Source organism: Panulirus ornatus, chromosome 3, assembly GCF_036320965.1.
Source record: "Panulirus ornatus isolate Po-2019 chromosome 3, ASM3632096v1, whole genome shotgun sequence".
In the NCBI taxonomy this organism is placed as follows: domain Eukaryota; kingdom Metazoa; phylum Arthropoda; class Malacostraca; order Decapoda; family Palinuridae; genus Panulirus; species Panulirus ornatus.
In genome coordinates this window covers 45,326,250-45,343,543 of record NC_092226.1, presented here as the reverse complement: position 1 = coordinate 45,343,543, position 17,294 = coordinate 45,326,250, and the positions used below count along the sequence as shown (strand labels likewise).

Here is a 17,294-nt window from a genome sequence, read left to right as displayed (position 1 = left end):
GTAAATAAAGTGCGTGAGACAAGGGAGCAAATGGGAACTTCAGTGAAGGGCGCTAATGGGGAGGTGATAACAAGTAGTGGTGATGTGAGGAGATGGAGTGAGTATTTTGAAGGTTTATTGAATGTGTTTGATGATAGAGTGGCAGATATAGGGTGTTTTGGTCGAGGTGGTGTGCAAAGTGAGAGGGTTAGGGAAAATAATTTGGTAAACAGAGAAGAGGTAGTAAAAGCTTTGCGGAAGATGAAAGCCGGCAAGGCAGCAGGTTTGGATGGCATTGCAGTGGAATTTATTAAAAAAGGGGGTGACTGTATTATTGACTGGTTGGTAAGGTTATTTAATGTATGTATGACTCATGGTGAGGTGCCTGAGGATTGGCGGAATGCGGAATGTTTGGAAGTCGAGAACATTATCTCGGAAAGCAAAAATGGGAATATTTGAAGGAATAGTGGTTCCAACAATGTTGTATGGTTGCGAGGCATGGGCTATGGATAGAGTTGTGCGCAGGTGGGTGGATGTGCTGGAAATGAGATGTTTGAGGACAATATGTGGTGTGAGGTGGTTTGATCGAGTAAGTAATGTAAGGGTAAGAGAGATGTATGGAAATAAAAAGAGCGTGGTTGAGAGAGCAGAGGAGGGTGTTTTGAAATGGTTTGGGCACATGGAGAGAATGAGTGAGGAAAGACTGACCAAGAGGATATATGTGTCGGACGGAGGTGGAGGGAATGAGGAGAAGTGGGAGACCAAATTGGAGGTGGAAAGATGGAGTGAAAAACATTGAGTGATCGGGACCTGAACATGCAGGAGGGTGAAAGGCGGGTAAGGAATAGAATGAATTGGATCGATGTGGTATACCGGGGTCGATGTGCTGCCAATGGATTGAATCAGGGCATGTGAAGCATCTGGGGTAAACCATGGAAAGTTGTGGGGCCTGGATGTGGAAAGGGAGCTGTGGTTTCGGGCATTATTACATGACAGCTAGAGACTGTGTGTGAACGAATGGGTCCTTTGTTGTCTTTTCCTAGCGCTACCTCACACACATGAGGGGGGAGGGGGATGTTATTCCATGTGTGGCGAGGTGGCAATGGGAATAAATAAAGGCAGACAGTATGAATTATGTACATGTGTATATATGTATATGTCTGTGTGTGTATATATATGTGTACATTGAGATGTATAGGTATGTATAATTGCATGTGTGGATGTGTATGTATATACATGTGTACGGAGGTGGGTTGGGCCATTTCTTTCATCTGTTTCCTTGCGCTACCTCGCAAACGCGGGAGACAGTGACAAAACAAAATAAATAAATATATATATATATATATATGTATGACTCATGGTGAGGTGCCTGAGGATTGGCGGAATGCGTGCATAGTGCCATTGTACAGAGGCAAAGGGGATAAGAGTGAGTGCTCTAATTACAGAGGTATAAGTTTGTTGAGTATTCCTGGTAAATTATATGGGAGGGTATTGATTGAGAGGGTGAAGGCATGTACAGAGCATCAGATTGGGGAAGAGCAGTGTGGTTTCAGAAGTGGTAGAGGATGTGTGGATCCGGTGTTTGCTTTGAAGAATGTATGTGAGAAATACTTAGAAAAGCAAATGGATTTGTATGTAGTATTTATGGATCTGGAGAAGGCATATGATAGAGTTGATAGAGATGCTCTGTGGAAGGTATTAAGAATATATGGTGTGGGAGGCAAGTTGTTAGAAGCAGTGAAAAGTTTTTATCGAGGATGTAAGGCATGTGTACGTGTAGGAAGAGAGGAAAGTGATTGGTTCTCAGTGAATGTAGGTTTGCGGCAGGGGTGTGTGATGTCTCCATGGTCGTTTAATTTGTTTATGGATGGGGTTGTTGGGAAGGTAAATGCAAGAGTTTTGGAAAGAGGGGCAAGTATGAAGTCTGTTGTGGATGAGAGAGCTTGGGAAGTGAGTCAGTTGTTGTTCGCTGATGATACAGCGCTGGTGGCTGATTCATGTGAGATACTGCAGAAGCTGGTGACTGAGTTTGGTAAAGTGTGTGAAAGAAGAAAGTTAAGAGTAAATGTGAATAAGGGCAAGGTTATTAGGTACAGTAGGGTTGAGGGTCAAGTCAATTGGGAGGTAAGTTTGAATGGAGAAAAACTGGAGGAAGTAAAGTGTTTTAGATATCTGGGAGTGGATCTGGCAGCGGATGGAACCATGGAAGCGGAAGTGAATCATAGAGTGGGGGAGGGGGCGAAAATCCTGGGAGCCTTGAAGAATGTGTGGAAGTCGAGAACATTATCTCGGAAAGCAAAAATGGGTATGTTTGAAGGAATAGTGGTTCCAACAATGTTGTATGGTTGCGAGGCGTGGGTTATGTATAGAGTTGTGCGCAGGAGGGTGGATGTGCTGGAAATGAGATGTTTGAGGATAATATGTGGTGTGAGGTGGTTTGATCGACTAAGTTATGAAAGGGTAAGAGAGATGTGTGGTAATAAAAAGAGTGTGGTTGAGAGAGCAGAAGAGGGTGTTTTGAAATGGTTTGGTCACATGGAGAGAGTGAGAGAGGAAAGAATGTCAAAGAGGATATTTGTGTCAGAGGTGGTGGGAACGAGGAGAAGTGGGAGACCAAATTGGAGGTGGAAAGATGGAGTGAAAAATATTTCGAGCGATCGGAGCCTGAACATGGAGGAGGGTGAAAGGCATGAATGGAATAGAGTGAATTGGAATGATGTGGCATAATGGGGTCGACATGTACATGGACTAAACCAGGGAATGTGATGCGTCTAGGGTAAAACCATGGAAAGTTGTGTGAGGCCTGGATGTGGAAAGGGAGCTGTGGTGTTGGTGCATTATTACATGACAGCCAGAGTCTGAGTGTGAACGAATGTGGCCTTTATTGTCTTTTCCTAGAGATACCTTGCGCACATACAGGGTTTGTCAGTTCATGTGTGGCAGATTGGCGATGGGAATGAATAAAGGCAGCAAGTATGAATTATGTATATGTGTATATATGTGTATGTCTGTGTATGTGTGTGTATATATATATATATATATATATATATATATATATATATATATATATATATATATATATATATATATATATCTTTTCTTTTTCTTTCATACTATTCGCCATTTCCCGCGTCAGCGAGGTAGCGTTAAGAACAGAGGACTGGGCCTCTAAGGAAACGTCCTCATCCAGCCCCCTTCTCTGTTCCTTCCTTTGGAAAAAAAAAAAAAAAGAGGGGAGGATTTCCAGCCCCCCGCTCCCTTCCCTTTTAGTCGCCTTCTACGACACGCAGGGAATACGTGGGAAGTATTCTTTCTCCCCTATCCCAAGGGAAAAATATATATATATATATATATATATATATATATATATTGTGAATGGAAATGGTGAAGAGCTTGTAGATTTATGTGCTGAAAAAGGACTGATGATTGGGAATACCTGGTTTAAAAAGCGAGATATACATAAGTATACTTATGTAAGTAGGAGAGATGGCCAGAGAGCGTTATTGGATTACGTGTTAATTGACAGGCGCGCGAAAGAGAGACTTTTGGATGTTAATGTGCTGAGAGGTGCAACTGGAGGGATGTCTGATCATTATCTTGTGGAGGCTAAGGTGAAGATCTGTATGGGTTTCCAGAAAAGAAGAGTGAATGTTGGGGTGAAGAGGGTGGTGAGAGTAAGTGAGCTTGGGAAGGAGACTTGTGTGAGGAAGTACCAGGAGAGACTGAGTACAGAATGGAAAAAGGTGAGAACAATGGAAGTAAGGGGAGTGGGGGAAGAATGGGATGTATTTAGGGAATCAGTGATGGATTGCGCAAAAGATGCTTGTGGCATGAGAAGAGTGGGAGGTGGGTTGATTAGAAAGGGTAGTGAGTGGTGGGATGAAGAAGTAAGAATATTAGTGAAAGAGAAGAGAGAGGCATTTGGACGATTTTTGCAGGGAAAAAATGAAATTGAGTGGGAGACGTATAAAAGAAAGAGACAGGAGGTCAAGAGAAAGGTGCAAGAGGTGAAAAAAAGGGCAAATGAGAGTTGGGGTGAGAGAGTATCATTAAATTTTAGGGAGAATAAAAAGATGTTCTGGAAGGAGGTAAATAAAGTGCGTAAGACAAGGGAGCAAATGGGAACTTCAGTGAAGGGCGCAAATGGGGAGGTGATAACAAGTAGTGGTGATGTGAGAAGGAGATGGAGTGAGTATTTTGAAGGTCTGTTGAATGTGTTTGATGATAGAGTGGCAGATATAGGGTGTTTTGGTCGAGGTGGTGTGCAAAGTGAGAGGGTTAGGGAAAATGATTTGGTAAACAGAGAAGAGGTAGTAAAAGCTTTGCGGAAGATGAAAGCCGGCAAGGCAGCAGGTTTGGATGGTATTGCAGTGGAATTTATTAAAAAAGGGGGTGACTGTATTGTTGACTGGTTGGTAAGGTTATTTAATGTATGTATGACTCATGGTAAGGTGCCTGAGGATTGGCGGAATGCGTGCATAGTGCCATTGTACAAAGGCAAAGGGGATAAGAGTGAGTGCTCAAATTACAGAGGTATAAGTTTGTTGAGTATTCCTGGCAAATTGTATGGGAGGGTATTGATTGAGACGGTGAAGGCATGTATAGAGCATCAGATTGGGGAAGAGCAGTGTGGTTTCAGAAGTGGTAGAGGATGTGTGGATCAGGTGTTTGCTTTGAAGAATGTATGTGAGAAATACTTAGAAAAGCAAATGGATTTGTATGTAGCATTTATGGATCTGGAGAAGGCATATGATAGAGTTGATAGAGATGCTCTGTGGAAGGTATTAAGAATATATGGTGTGGGAGGAAAGTTGTTAGAAGCAGTGAAAAGTTTTTATCGAGGATGTAAGGCATGTGTACGTGTAGGAAGAGAGGAAAGTGATTGGTTCTCAGTGAATGTAGGTTTGCGGCAGGGGTGTGTGATGTCTCCATGGTTGTTTAATTTGTTTATGGATGGGGTTGTTAGGGAGGTGAATGCAAGAGTTTTGGAAAGAGGGGCAAGGATGAAGTCTGTTGGGGATGAGAGAGCTTGGGAAGTGAGTCAGTTGTTGTTCGCTGATGATACAGCGCTGGTGGCTGATTCATGTGAGAAACTGCAGAAGCTGGTGACTGAGTTTGGTAAAGTGTGTGAAAGAAGAAAGTTAAGAGTAAATGTGAATAAGAGCAAGGTTATTAGGTACAGTAGGGTTGAGGGTCAAGTCAATTGGGAGGTGAGTTTGAATGGAGAAAAACTGGAGGAAGTGAAGTGTTTTAGATATCTGGGAGTGGATCTGGCAGCGGATGGAAACATGGAAGCGGAAGTGGATCATAGGGTGGGGGAGGGGGCAAAAATTCTGGGAGCCTTGAAGAATGTGTGGAAGTCGAGAACATTATCTCAGAAAGCAAAAATGGGTATGTTTGAAGGAATAGTGGTTCCAACAATGTTGTATGGTTGCGAGGCGTGGACTATGGATAGAGTTGTGCGCAGGAGGATGGATGTGCTGGAAATGAGATGTTTGAGGACAATGTGTGGTGTGAGGTGGTTTGATCGAGTAAGTAACGTAAGGTTAAGAGAGATGTGTGGAAATAAAAAGAGCGTGGTTGAGAGAGCAGAAGAGGGTGTTTTGAAATGGTTTGGTCACATGGAGAGAATGAGTGAGGAAAGATTGACCAAGAAGATATATGTGTCGGAGGTGGAGGGAACGAGGAGAAGAGGGAGACCAAATTGGAGGTGGAAAGATGGAGTGAAAAAGATTTTGTGTGATTGGGGCCTGAACATGCAGGAGGGTGAAAGGAGGGCAAGGAATAGAGTGAACTGGAGCGATGTGGTATACCGGGGTTGACGTGCTGTCAGTGGATTGAATCAAGGCATGTGAAGCGTCTGGGGTAAACCATGGAAAGCTGTGTAGGTATGTATATCTGCGTGTGTGGACGTGTGTATATACATGTGTACGGGGGTGGGTTGGGCCATTTCTTTCGTCTGTTTCCTTGCGCTACCTCGCAAACGCGGGAGACCGAAAAAAAAAAAAAATATATATATATATATATATATATGTATACGTTGAAATATATAGGTATGCATATGTGCTTATGTGGACGTGTATGTACATACATGTGTATTTGGATGGGTTGGGCCATTCTTTCATGTTTTCTTACGTTACCTTGTTAACGAGGGATACCGCAACAAAGTATAATGAAAAATTAAAAATAATCTTTTTTCATATCTTTTATTATACTTAATTGCCGTTTTCTGCATTAGCGAGGTAGCACAATGAAACAGATGAAAGAATGGCTCAACACACACACATACACATGTATTTACATAAATGCCCACATGCGTATATATACATACCTATACATTTCAATGTATACATACATATACACACATGTACATATTCATACTTGCCGCCTTCATCCATTCTGATCGCCGCCCCACCACACATGAAATAGCATTCCCCCTTCAGCAAGGCAGTACTAGGAAAACACAAAAAAGGCAACATTTGTTCACACTCAGTCTCTAGCTGTCATGTTTAATGCTCTGAAACCACAGCTCCCTTTCCACATCCAGACCCCATAGACCTTTCCATGGTTTACCCCAGACGCTTCACATGCCCTTGTTCAATCCCTTGACACCTCGTCGACCCTGGTGTACCTCACTGTTTGATAAAAATGAGCGAAAGAAGAAAGTTGAGAGTAAATGTGAATAAGAGCAAGGTTATTAGGTTAAGTAGGGGTGAGGGACAAGTCAATTGGGAGATAAGTTTGAATGGAGAAAAAATGAAGGAGGTAAAATGTTTCAGATATCTGGGAGTGGACTTAGCAGCGGATGGAGCCATGGAAGGGGAAGTGAGTCACAGGGTGGGGAGGGAGCAAAGGTTTTGGGACTGTTGAAGAATGTGTGGAAGGTGAAAACATTATCTTGGAGAGCAAAAATTGGTATGTTTGAAGGAAAAGTAGTTCTAACAATGTTATATGGTTGTGAGGCATGGGTTATAGATAGGGTTGTGCGGAGGATGGTGGATGTGCTGGAAATGAGATGTTTGAGGACAATATGTGGTGTGAGGTGGTTTGATCGAGTAAGTGATAAAAGGGTAAGAGAGATGTGTGGGAATAAAAAGAGTGTGGTTGAGAGAGCAGAGGAGGGTGTGTTGAAATGGTTTGGACACTTGGAGAGAATGAGTGAGGAATGATTGACAAAGTGAATATGTGTGTCAGAGGTGGAGGGAACAAGGAAAAGTGGGAGACCAAATTGGAGGTAGAAGGATGGAGTGAAAAAGATTTTGAGCAATTGGGACCTGAACATACAGGATGGTCAAAGGCATGCATAGAAGAGAGCGAATTGGAACAATGTGGTATACTGGGGTCATTGTGCTGTCAATGGATTAAACCAAGGCATGTGAAGTGTCTGAGGTAAACATGTGAACTCTTGGTTCCAAAGCCTTGCTGGATTAACCAATTTGCCAGACAAACCATGGTCACATAATAATAATTCATCAACACGCCTCTAACCCACTAATTATACACCTCCCATATGTCTAAAGTATACCATGGACTGCTAGAAATTTTAATTAAACAAAGATTAAATGTAAATTGAATAAAAAACCATTCCATTATCACTCGATCGTGCTCAGTACTCTTAACATCTCTCATAGTTTTTTAATTGTCATTTGCTTCTTGGAATTGCTGTCTGCTTAGAATTTCAATATTTTCTCCCTTTGCTTCTTTATATCATAAACAGTTGATGAACCAATACCGTATGCACCAAAACACCATGGTCCATTTTTTTCAACAGTTTTACTTTATCTTGGATCTATATGGACTGGTGTCTACATTTGACACCATGACTGACACTCTCATATGTCTTAGAAGCCATAGCTAGGGTTAAATCTAAGCAAAATAAGATGAGAATCTCACAGAAATGCGGTATCACCACCAAAAAGCGCTGTGTAAAGCATGTAAGTAAGCACACCCTACACGCAACGCCATCTGTGGCCGCCCACTAAACTAGTCTGGTGGCCATGGTAATTCCAAGTTCCCTCAATAACTCTGTCCAGACTAAAGGAGGTGCCGAACCATGAGCTGCCGGAAATTCAGTGGTGTAGCTATAGTCGGGTCAGAGGAATGCAATTTGACAACCCCTAAATAAGCAAAATAAACCCAAGAAATGGAGAAACTAAAAGTAGAAAATGAAATCTATCTATCATTGTAGATTGAAGAGATGATGACACCAGCCAGAAAACATCTCCAAACAAAAGTAAAATGGATATGAACCAACTAAGACTGTTCACATGTTTAGTATGTGACTCTGAGGCCATGAAAAGACAATGGCAACAAGGAAAATACAGAGTGATGCAAAGTGATATTGCTTTTAGAAGCCAACAAGGGGTAATGCCTAGGTTTTATCCACAAGGAAACAAGTTTCTCTCAGTTCTCCTGCTCACAGGCAAAATCATATTACGAAGGGCTAGAAGCATTAGAGACAAGGAGATAAACCAAGGATGCAGGAAAGATGTAGAATATGTACAGCCACCTCTACTTCCAACCAGAACAGACAACAGTGACACTACTCTCTTTCTGTGAAGTGTGAACCCAGGGAGTATCAATTCACTACTTCGAAGCTTTCATTAATGATCTGGAGTGAGGGGAGTTGGGGTGCGAGAAGGGTGATAAGGTAACAAGATAAGGAGAGAAAAGTGGAGAGGGGTAACAGGGGAGTACACTGATTATCAACATCTGCATACAACACAACATTTTATGGAGCAAATACAGAAATAAGTTGGATGAAGCAAAAATGCAGCAAGTGATGTTAATTGCAAATTATGATATTATTTGCATCGTGTGCCAGAGGTATGAATCATTTGATGATAATGCAACTCCCCTCTCCCCTTTAATTAGCACAAAGGTACAAATACACCCATAGGCCATGTCCTTCCATCCATCCACATTAATAAATGTCGCCAACTCTTGGGATGATTTTCAAACTTGCTGGGTGTGTCGTAAGGGGTGGCTCTTATGACCTATTTATTGAGTAAAGGATGCATTTGAATGGTTTCTTAACCATTTCATTCTCAATATAAATACATGTAACTAAACAGGAAGCTGTTACACCTTTTTAAGTACAAATAATTAGTATGAAAAAGGAATATCATCTTGCAGCACACTAACTGTTATATGAAATGCTTCATAGTTTACAGCCTGTAACAAAAGTATGGTGTTTGCTATAGGGGGGAAGTATGCATAGTGAGATGCTGTGATGTTAGAAGGGGGGTGGTGTTAGCACTGTACATGAGTAGTGATAAGCTGTGGTGAGTAAGTCATCAATATTATGAGAATGTAGATATCAAATTTTGGTGGTAGTTTGGTTTGGATAAAGTATTCGCAAGCTGCTTTATCCTGTCTCCTGTTTCATGTAGAAATATAACCTACAGTCCTTGTTAGCTTTAGGAAAATCTAATGCATGAAAATACTTGCCTCTGCATGTTAAGACATGTGATCGACGTAAGCTCATTTGATGATTTTAATGATGTGCAAGGATTGATAACAGATTGTATATTAGTATTACATAAAGGCAAATTTAATAAACTGGTAAAATGTGTGTGAATAACAAATTGTCAGAGGGCTGGATAATGGATACTGTCTCATTTTCCCATTCATCATTTATGAAGTTAGTTGGATGAGTATGATGGCTTTGGTTATGTATGGGTACTTCACTTTAAAATTCATCACCAAGGTGTAACAATTTAAAGACTTTGTTGGAATTTCATTGACTAATGCCAAACTTGATATCTACTTGAAGAGCTTATGATGAATCTAAGCTAATGTGTGATACATCCTACAGTGATGAAAACCATCACAGAACCTCATTCCTATCACACTCATGCCACACCACTATGTTTCTTACTTACAGAATCCCCATACCATGCTCAATATCAAATGAAACCAATAAAGTTTGCATACTGAATATTCATCTATAACAAACGTATAACCACACATGAACACTTATTCATGCAGGATGCAGTCAGACATACTCTAGGATTTAAAAAAAGAAAAAACAAGAAATTACCATTCTGTGGTGTTATATGGGTTGTTATTAAATGAGTGTCCTTTTATATATACCATAATTAAATGTTACAGTGAGTCTTCAATATGACCAGCCAGCAGAAAGGAATCTGCTACAATAAGCATTTCTTTTATTGCATTTGAACAATTAAGCCACAGTGCAGAAAACTGGGGAGGTGTTAAGGGTAGCGAAAAGGAAGAGACCAGTGAAGTGCTATCATGATATCCTGCATGAAGGTAACTATAAAATTTCATCAGTAATGTTATCTTCATGGAATTTTTTTTGCCAATTTTTGCATTCATTTTCATTATGCTGTATCATAAAAAGATTACCAGAGGCAGGCCCATCAAATCATGCCTAACTTCCCTCTACCCTTAAGTACTGTTTTGCCTCCTACCACCATCACCTCTCCACCAACCCTGCCCATGGTGACTCCATCTCTGGCAGTCAAATCATCATCAAGTAATATGAAATATTATTAATAACAGGTCTTTAGTAAAAGCCACTTCTATTTATGAATCATAATCATTTCCTACCTCGGTCAAGGTAACACCAATATCAAAGTCAATATATCAATGGCATCAAGGGTTGATTGGCATAGGCTCATGGCCTGAACTCAGAGAACGTCTCTGTTAATCCATGTTTGGCTTCAAACTCATGATTTTGATACTCTCAAGTTCACATGCCACAGTGAGGAATGAATGACTTCACAATAACTTGTTAGTTTATCAAAACTGAAGTTACCTACACATAGTGAGATGTTGTGGATATTACTTATGACCTCGACATGATAAGCAAAATTCTGGGCATTGAAAACCTGGAAGTACCTTAAAATGAAAGATTTGAAGTAATGAGTCGATTCACATGGAAAGAGAGGACTGAAAATGTTGACTGTCCTGGATGGAAGTGGACCCAGCTGGATGGAAGTGGACCCAGCTGTACATTTTTGGTCTGCTTATCGACTGCTTATCAAACTGGATTATCATACCTACTCTTTTGAAACAATGATTTCCCACAGTTTCACTTTTGACTATGTACTAACATAAAAATTAAAAATTTCATGAATGAGAGAGTTACCAAGGATGTAAGGCATGTGTACGAATAGGAAGAGAGGAAAGTGGTTGGTTTCCAGTAAATGTCAGTTTGCAGCAGGGTGTGTGGTCTCCGTCGTTGTTTAATTTGTTTATGGATGGGGTGGTGAGGGAGGTGAATGCAAGAGTCTTGGAGGGAAGGGCAAGTATGCAATCTGTTCTGGATGAGAGGGCTTGGAAAGTGAGTCAGCTGTTGTTACTGATGATAAGTGCTGTTGGCTGATTCAGGTGAGAAACTGCAAAAGGTGGTGACTGAGTTTGGTAAAGTGAGTGAAAGAAGAAAGCTGAGAGTAAATGTGAATAAGAGCAAGGTTATTAGCTTCAGTAGGGTTGAGGGACAAGTAAATTGGGAGGGAAGTCTGAATGGAGAAAAACTGGAGGAAGTGAAGTTTTAGATATCTAGGAGTGGATTTAGCAGTAGAGGGAACCATGAAAGTGGTATTGAGTCACAGGGTAAGGTAGGGGGCAAAGGTTCTGGGAGTAATGAAGACTGTGTGGAAGGTGAGAACATTATCTCTAAGAGCAAAAATGAGTATGTTTGAAGGAATAATGGTTCCAACAATGTTATGTGTGGCATGGGCTATAGATGGGATTTTGTGGAGGAGAGTGGATGTGTTGGAAATGAAATGTTTGAGGACAAAATGTGGTGTAAGGTGGATTGATCAGTAAGTAATGAAAGGGTAAGACATATTTGTGGTAATAAGGAGAGTGTAGGTGAGAGAACTGAGGAGGGTGTATTGAAATGGTTTGGTCACATGGAGAGAATGAGTGAGGAAAGATTGAGAAAGAGGTGGAGGGAATGAGGAGAGCGGGAGACCAAATTGGAGGTGGAAGGATGAAGTGAAAAAGTGAAAGGCATGCAAGGAATAGAGTGAATTGGAACAATGTGGTATACCAGGGTGGATATGCTGTTAGTGGATTGAACCAGGGCATGTGAAGCATCTGGGGTAAACCATGGAAAGTTTTGTAGGGCCTGGATGTGAAAAGGGTGCTGTGGTTTTGGTGCATTACACATGACAGCTAGATACTGAGTGTGAACAAATGTGTCCTTTTTCGTCTTTTCCTAGTGCTAACTCGGTGGGGGGTGTGGTTTCGGTGCATTACACATAACAGCTAGAGACTGAGTGAGAACGAATGTGTCCTTTTTTTCTTTTCCTAGTGCTACCTGGGTGGGGGTGGGGTGGGGATAAGGGGCTTTTCATGTGTGGTGGGGTGGCGATGGAAATGTATGAAGTCAGCAAGTATGAATATGCACATGTGTATATATGTATATGTGTGTGTATGTATATGTATGTACACATTGAAATGTATAGGTATGTATATGTGCATGTGTAGGCATTTATGTATACACATGTGTATGTGGGTGGGTTGGGCCATTCTTTTGTCTATTTTCTTGCGCTACCTCTAATGCAGGAGACAGAGATTAAGCACAATAAAAAAAAAAGATATACCAAGAATACACCACATTATAAGGACTATTACTGCAGTATATTATATACATATCTAGTCATTTGACTGCTGCCATTCCATACTCATATAAAAAAAAAGCAATAATGGATACAGTAATCAACACTGGAGTTTGAATCATTTAATGCTTACCAAATTCCAAGAAACATCTTCAGACTGATCTCCATCTTGCCGAAGTCTATATGATACCTCCTGATAAACATCACCAGGAAAGACATCAATTGGGTATGGCAGCTTCCATGTTAGGTTCACCTCATGAGGGCCAATCACTTTAGCTTCAAATTTGTCTGGTGGTTTTGGAATAACTAGAAAAACACAAGGATAAATCAGTCTAAAACCAAAATGGAATTATACATGATTAACGTTAACACCCTCAAGACAATGATGTTTAATAGTGCACACCAAGAACTCATTACAAAAACTGAAATCTATAGACAACATTAAGTACAAAGCAATGTGTCTGATGTGTAAAAATCAGTAAGAGACTGGTTTTGCTCAGAAAAAAGATACGAAAAAGAGACAGAATATTCTTTTCAGCTTCAGATCCTACTTCACTGATACATGAAGAATCCCAACATTCACCTAAACAAATATTGACTCATGGGCTTACTATGAGTCACACAGTACCTCTGGTACAACAAAAGTTTTTCTGATGATGTGTAATACTGAAGATTGACCATCTTCTTCACTAGTGTAAGTACATTCCTGACAAAAATAAATCTTAATCTGTGACATCTCTCTCCCTACAGTAGGGGACGCAAAGCTCATCCTCATCCCCTCTAAGAAGGTGTGAAAATAAGTCAGTTGATTGTAAAGTTTTCAATGAAGAAAATACTGGTAATCTGAATTTTTGAAGAATTTACTTGGCTGTTGAAGGGTTGTATGTTCTATGAAAGTGCAAAGTCATATGCACTATATTCATATATATTTATATCTTATATATCTATCTATTATACTTTGTCACTTTCTCCCGCACTAGCGAGGTAGCGCAAGGAAACAGACAAAAGAATGGCCCAACCCACCTACATACACATGTATATACATACATGTCCACACACAGCACATATACATCTCAACGTATCCATGTATATATATACACAGACATATACATATATACACAGGTACATAATTCATAGTTTGCCCTTATTCACTCCCCTTGCCACCCTGCCACTCATGAAATAACAAACCCCTCCCCCTGCATGTGTGCGAGGTAATGCTAGAAAAAGACAACAAAGGCCACATTCACTCACACTCAGTCTCTAGCTATCATATATAATGCACCGAAACCAAAGCTCCCTTTCCACATCCAGGCCCACCAGAACTTTCCATGGTTTACCCCAGATGCTTCACATGCCCTGGTTCAATCCATTGATACCTTTCACCCTCCTACAAGTTTAGGACCTGATCACTCAAAATCTTTTTCACTCCATCTTTCCACCTCCAATTTGGTCTCCAACTTCCCCTCGTTCCCTCCACCTCTGACACATATATCCTCTTTGTCAATCTTTCCTCATTCATCCTCTCTATGTGACCAAACCATTTCAAAACACCCTCTTCTGCTCTCTCAACCACACTCTTTTTATTACTACACGTCTCTCTTACCCTTTCGTTACTTACTCATTCAAACCACCTCACACCATATACTGTCATCAAACATCTCGGTACCAGCACACCCACCCTCCTCTGCACAACTGTATCTATAGCCCACGTCTTGCAACCGTACATCACTGGTGGAACCACTATTCCTTCAAACATACCCATCTTTGCTTTCCAAGATAACGTTCTCGACTTCCACAAATTCTTCAATGCTACCAGAACTTTCACCCCCTCTCCCACCCTATGATTCACATCCGCTTCCATGGTTCCATCAGCTGCCAAATCCACTCCAAGATATCAAAACACTTCACTTCCTCCAGTTTCCCTCTATTCAAACTTAGCTCCCAATTGACTTGTCCCTCAACCCTACTGTACCTAATATCCTTGCTCTTATTCACATTTACTCTCAGCTTTCTTCTTTCAAACGCTTTACCAAACTCAGTCACCAGCTTCTGCAGTTTGTCACCCGAATCAGCCACCAGCGCTGTATCATCAGCGAACAACAACTGACTCACTTCCCAAGCTCTCTCATCCACAACAGACTGCATACTTGCCCCTCTTTCCAAAACTCGTGCATTCACCTCCCTAACCAACCCATCCATAAACAAATTAAACAACCATGGAGACATCACACACCCCTGCCGCAAACCAACGGTCACTGAGAACCAATCACTTTCCTCTCTTCCTACTCGTACACATGACTTATATCCTCGATAAAAACTTTTCACAATTTGCCTCCCACACCATATATTCTTAATACCTTCCACAGAGCATCTCTATCAACTCTATTATATGCCTTTTCCATATCCATAAATGCTACATACAATTCATTTGTTTTTCTAAGTATTTCTCACATACATTCTTCAAAGCAAAAATCTGATCAACACATCCTCTATCACTTCTGAAACCACACTGCTCTTCCCCAATCTGATGCTCTGTACATGCCTTCATCCTCTAAATCAATACCCTCCCATATTATTTCCCAGGAATACTCAACAAACTTATACCTCTGTAATTTGAAAACTCACTTTTATCCCCTTTGCCTTTGTACAATGGCACTATACAAGAATTCCGCCAATCCTTAAGCACCTCACCATGAGTCATACATACATTAAATAATCTTAACAACCAGGCAACAATACAGTCAACCCTGTTTTAATAGATTCCACTGCAATACCATCCAAACCCGCTGCCTTGCCAGCTTTCATCTTCCACAAAGCTTTTACTACCTCTTCTCTGTTTACCAAATCATTTTCCCTAACCCTCTCACTTTGCACACCACCAAAACACCCTATATCTGCCACTCTATCATCAAACACATTCAACAAACCATAAAAAATACTCACTCCATCTCCTTCTCACATCACCATTACTTATTATCACTCCCCATCAGCCCCCTTCACTGATGTTCCCATTTGTTCCCTTGTTTTACACACTTTATTTACCTCCATCCAAAACATCTTTTTATTTTTCCTAAAATCTAATAACACTCTCTCACCCCAACTCTCATTTGCCCTCTTTTTGACCTCTTGCACCTTTCTCTTGACCTCTTGCCTCTTTCTTTTATACAACCCACTCACTTGCATTATTTCCCTGCAAAAATCGTCCAAATGCCTCTCTCTTCTCTTTCACTAATAATCTTACTTCTTCATCCCACCACTCACTACCCTTTCTAATCTGCCCACCTTCCATGCTTCTCATGCCACAAGCATCACTGCTTCCCTAAATACATCCCATTCCTCCCACACTCCCCTTACCTCCTTTGTTCTCACCTTTTTCCATTCTGTACTCAGTCTCTCCTGGTACTTCCTCACACAAGTCTCCTTCCCAAGCTCACTTACTCTCAACACTCTCTTCACCCCAACATTCTTTTTTCTGAAAACCTCTAAAAATCTTCACTTTCGCCTCCACAAGATAATGATCAGAAATCCCTCCAGTTGCATCTCTAAGCGCATTATCATGAAAAGGTCTCTCTTTCGCGTGCCTATCAATTAACGTATAATCCAATAGCGCTCTCTAGCCATCTCTCTTTTTGAACCAGGTATTCCCAATCACCAGTCCTGTTACAGAGCATAAATCTACAAGCTCTTAACCATTTCCATTTACAACAGTGAATGCCCCATTACACCAATTATTCCCTCAACTGCCACATTACTCACCTTTGCATTCAAATCAACCATCACTATAACCCAATCTCGTGCATTAAAACTACTAACACACTCACTCACCTGCCCCCAAAACACTTGCCTCTCATGATCTTTCTCCTCATGCCCAGGTGCATATGCACCAATAATCACCCATCTCTCTCCATCCACTTTCAGTTTAACCCATATCAATCTAAAGTTTACTTTCTTACACTCTATCACATACTCCCACCACTCCTGTTTCAGGAGTAGTGCTACTCCTTCCCTTGCTCTCGTCCTCTCACTAACCCTTACTTTACTCTCAAGACATTCCCAAACCACTCTCCCCTTTTACCCTTCACCTTCGTTTCACTCAGAGCCAAAACATCCAGGTTCCTTTCCGCAAACATACTACCAATCTCACTTTTTCTCATTTGGTTAAATTCACACACATTTAGACACCCCAATCTGAGCGTTCGAGAAGGATCAACACTCCCCAAGTGACTCCTTCTTCTGTTTCCGTGTTTAGAAAGTTAAAATACAAGGAAGGGAGGGTCTCTAGTCCGCTATCCCCAGGGATGATATATATATATATATATATATATTTTTTTTTTTTTTTTTTGCTTTGTCACTGTCTCCCTCGTTTGCGAGGTAGCGCAAGGAAACAGACAAAAGAAATGGCCCAACCCACCCCCATACACATGTATATACATACGTCCACACACGCAAATATACATACCTACACAGCTTTCCATGGTTTACCCCAGACGCTTCACATGCCCTGATTCAATCCACTGACACCACGTCAACCCCGGTATACCACATCGATCCAATTCACTCTATTCCTTGCCCTCCTTTCACCCTCCTGCATGTTCAGGCCCCGATCACACAAAATCTTTTTCACTCCATCTTTCCACCTCCAATTTGGTCTCCCACTTCTCCTCGTTCCCTCCACCTCCGACACATATATCCTCTTGGTCAATCTTTCCTCACTCAATT

The 17,294-nt window shown here is 41.1% G+C and overlaps 1 protein-coding gene across 1 annotated transcript in view; it reads right to left on the bottom strand.

The window, feature by feature from the left end:
• Nucleotides 1-17,294, bottom strand: part of LOC139762511 (uncharacterized) — an 854,543-nt gene that overhangs the window by 403,652 nt on the left and 433,597 nt on the right. Inside the window, exon 10 of the mRNA XM_071687495.1 lies at nt 12,709-12,881. Within this exon, the coding sequence (XP_071543596.1) occupies nt 12,709-12,881 (173 nt within the window). The remainder of the gene's footprint in view (nt 1-12,708; nt 12,882-17,294) is intronic.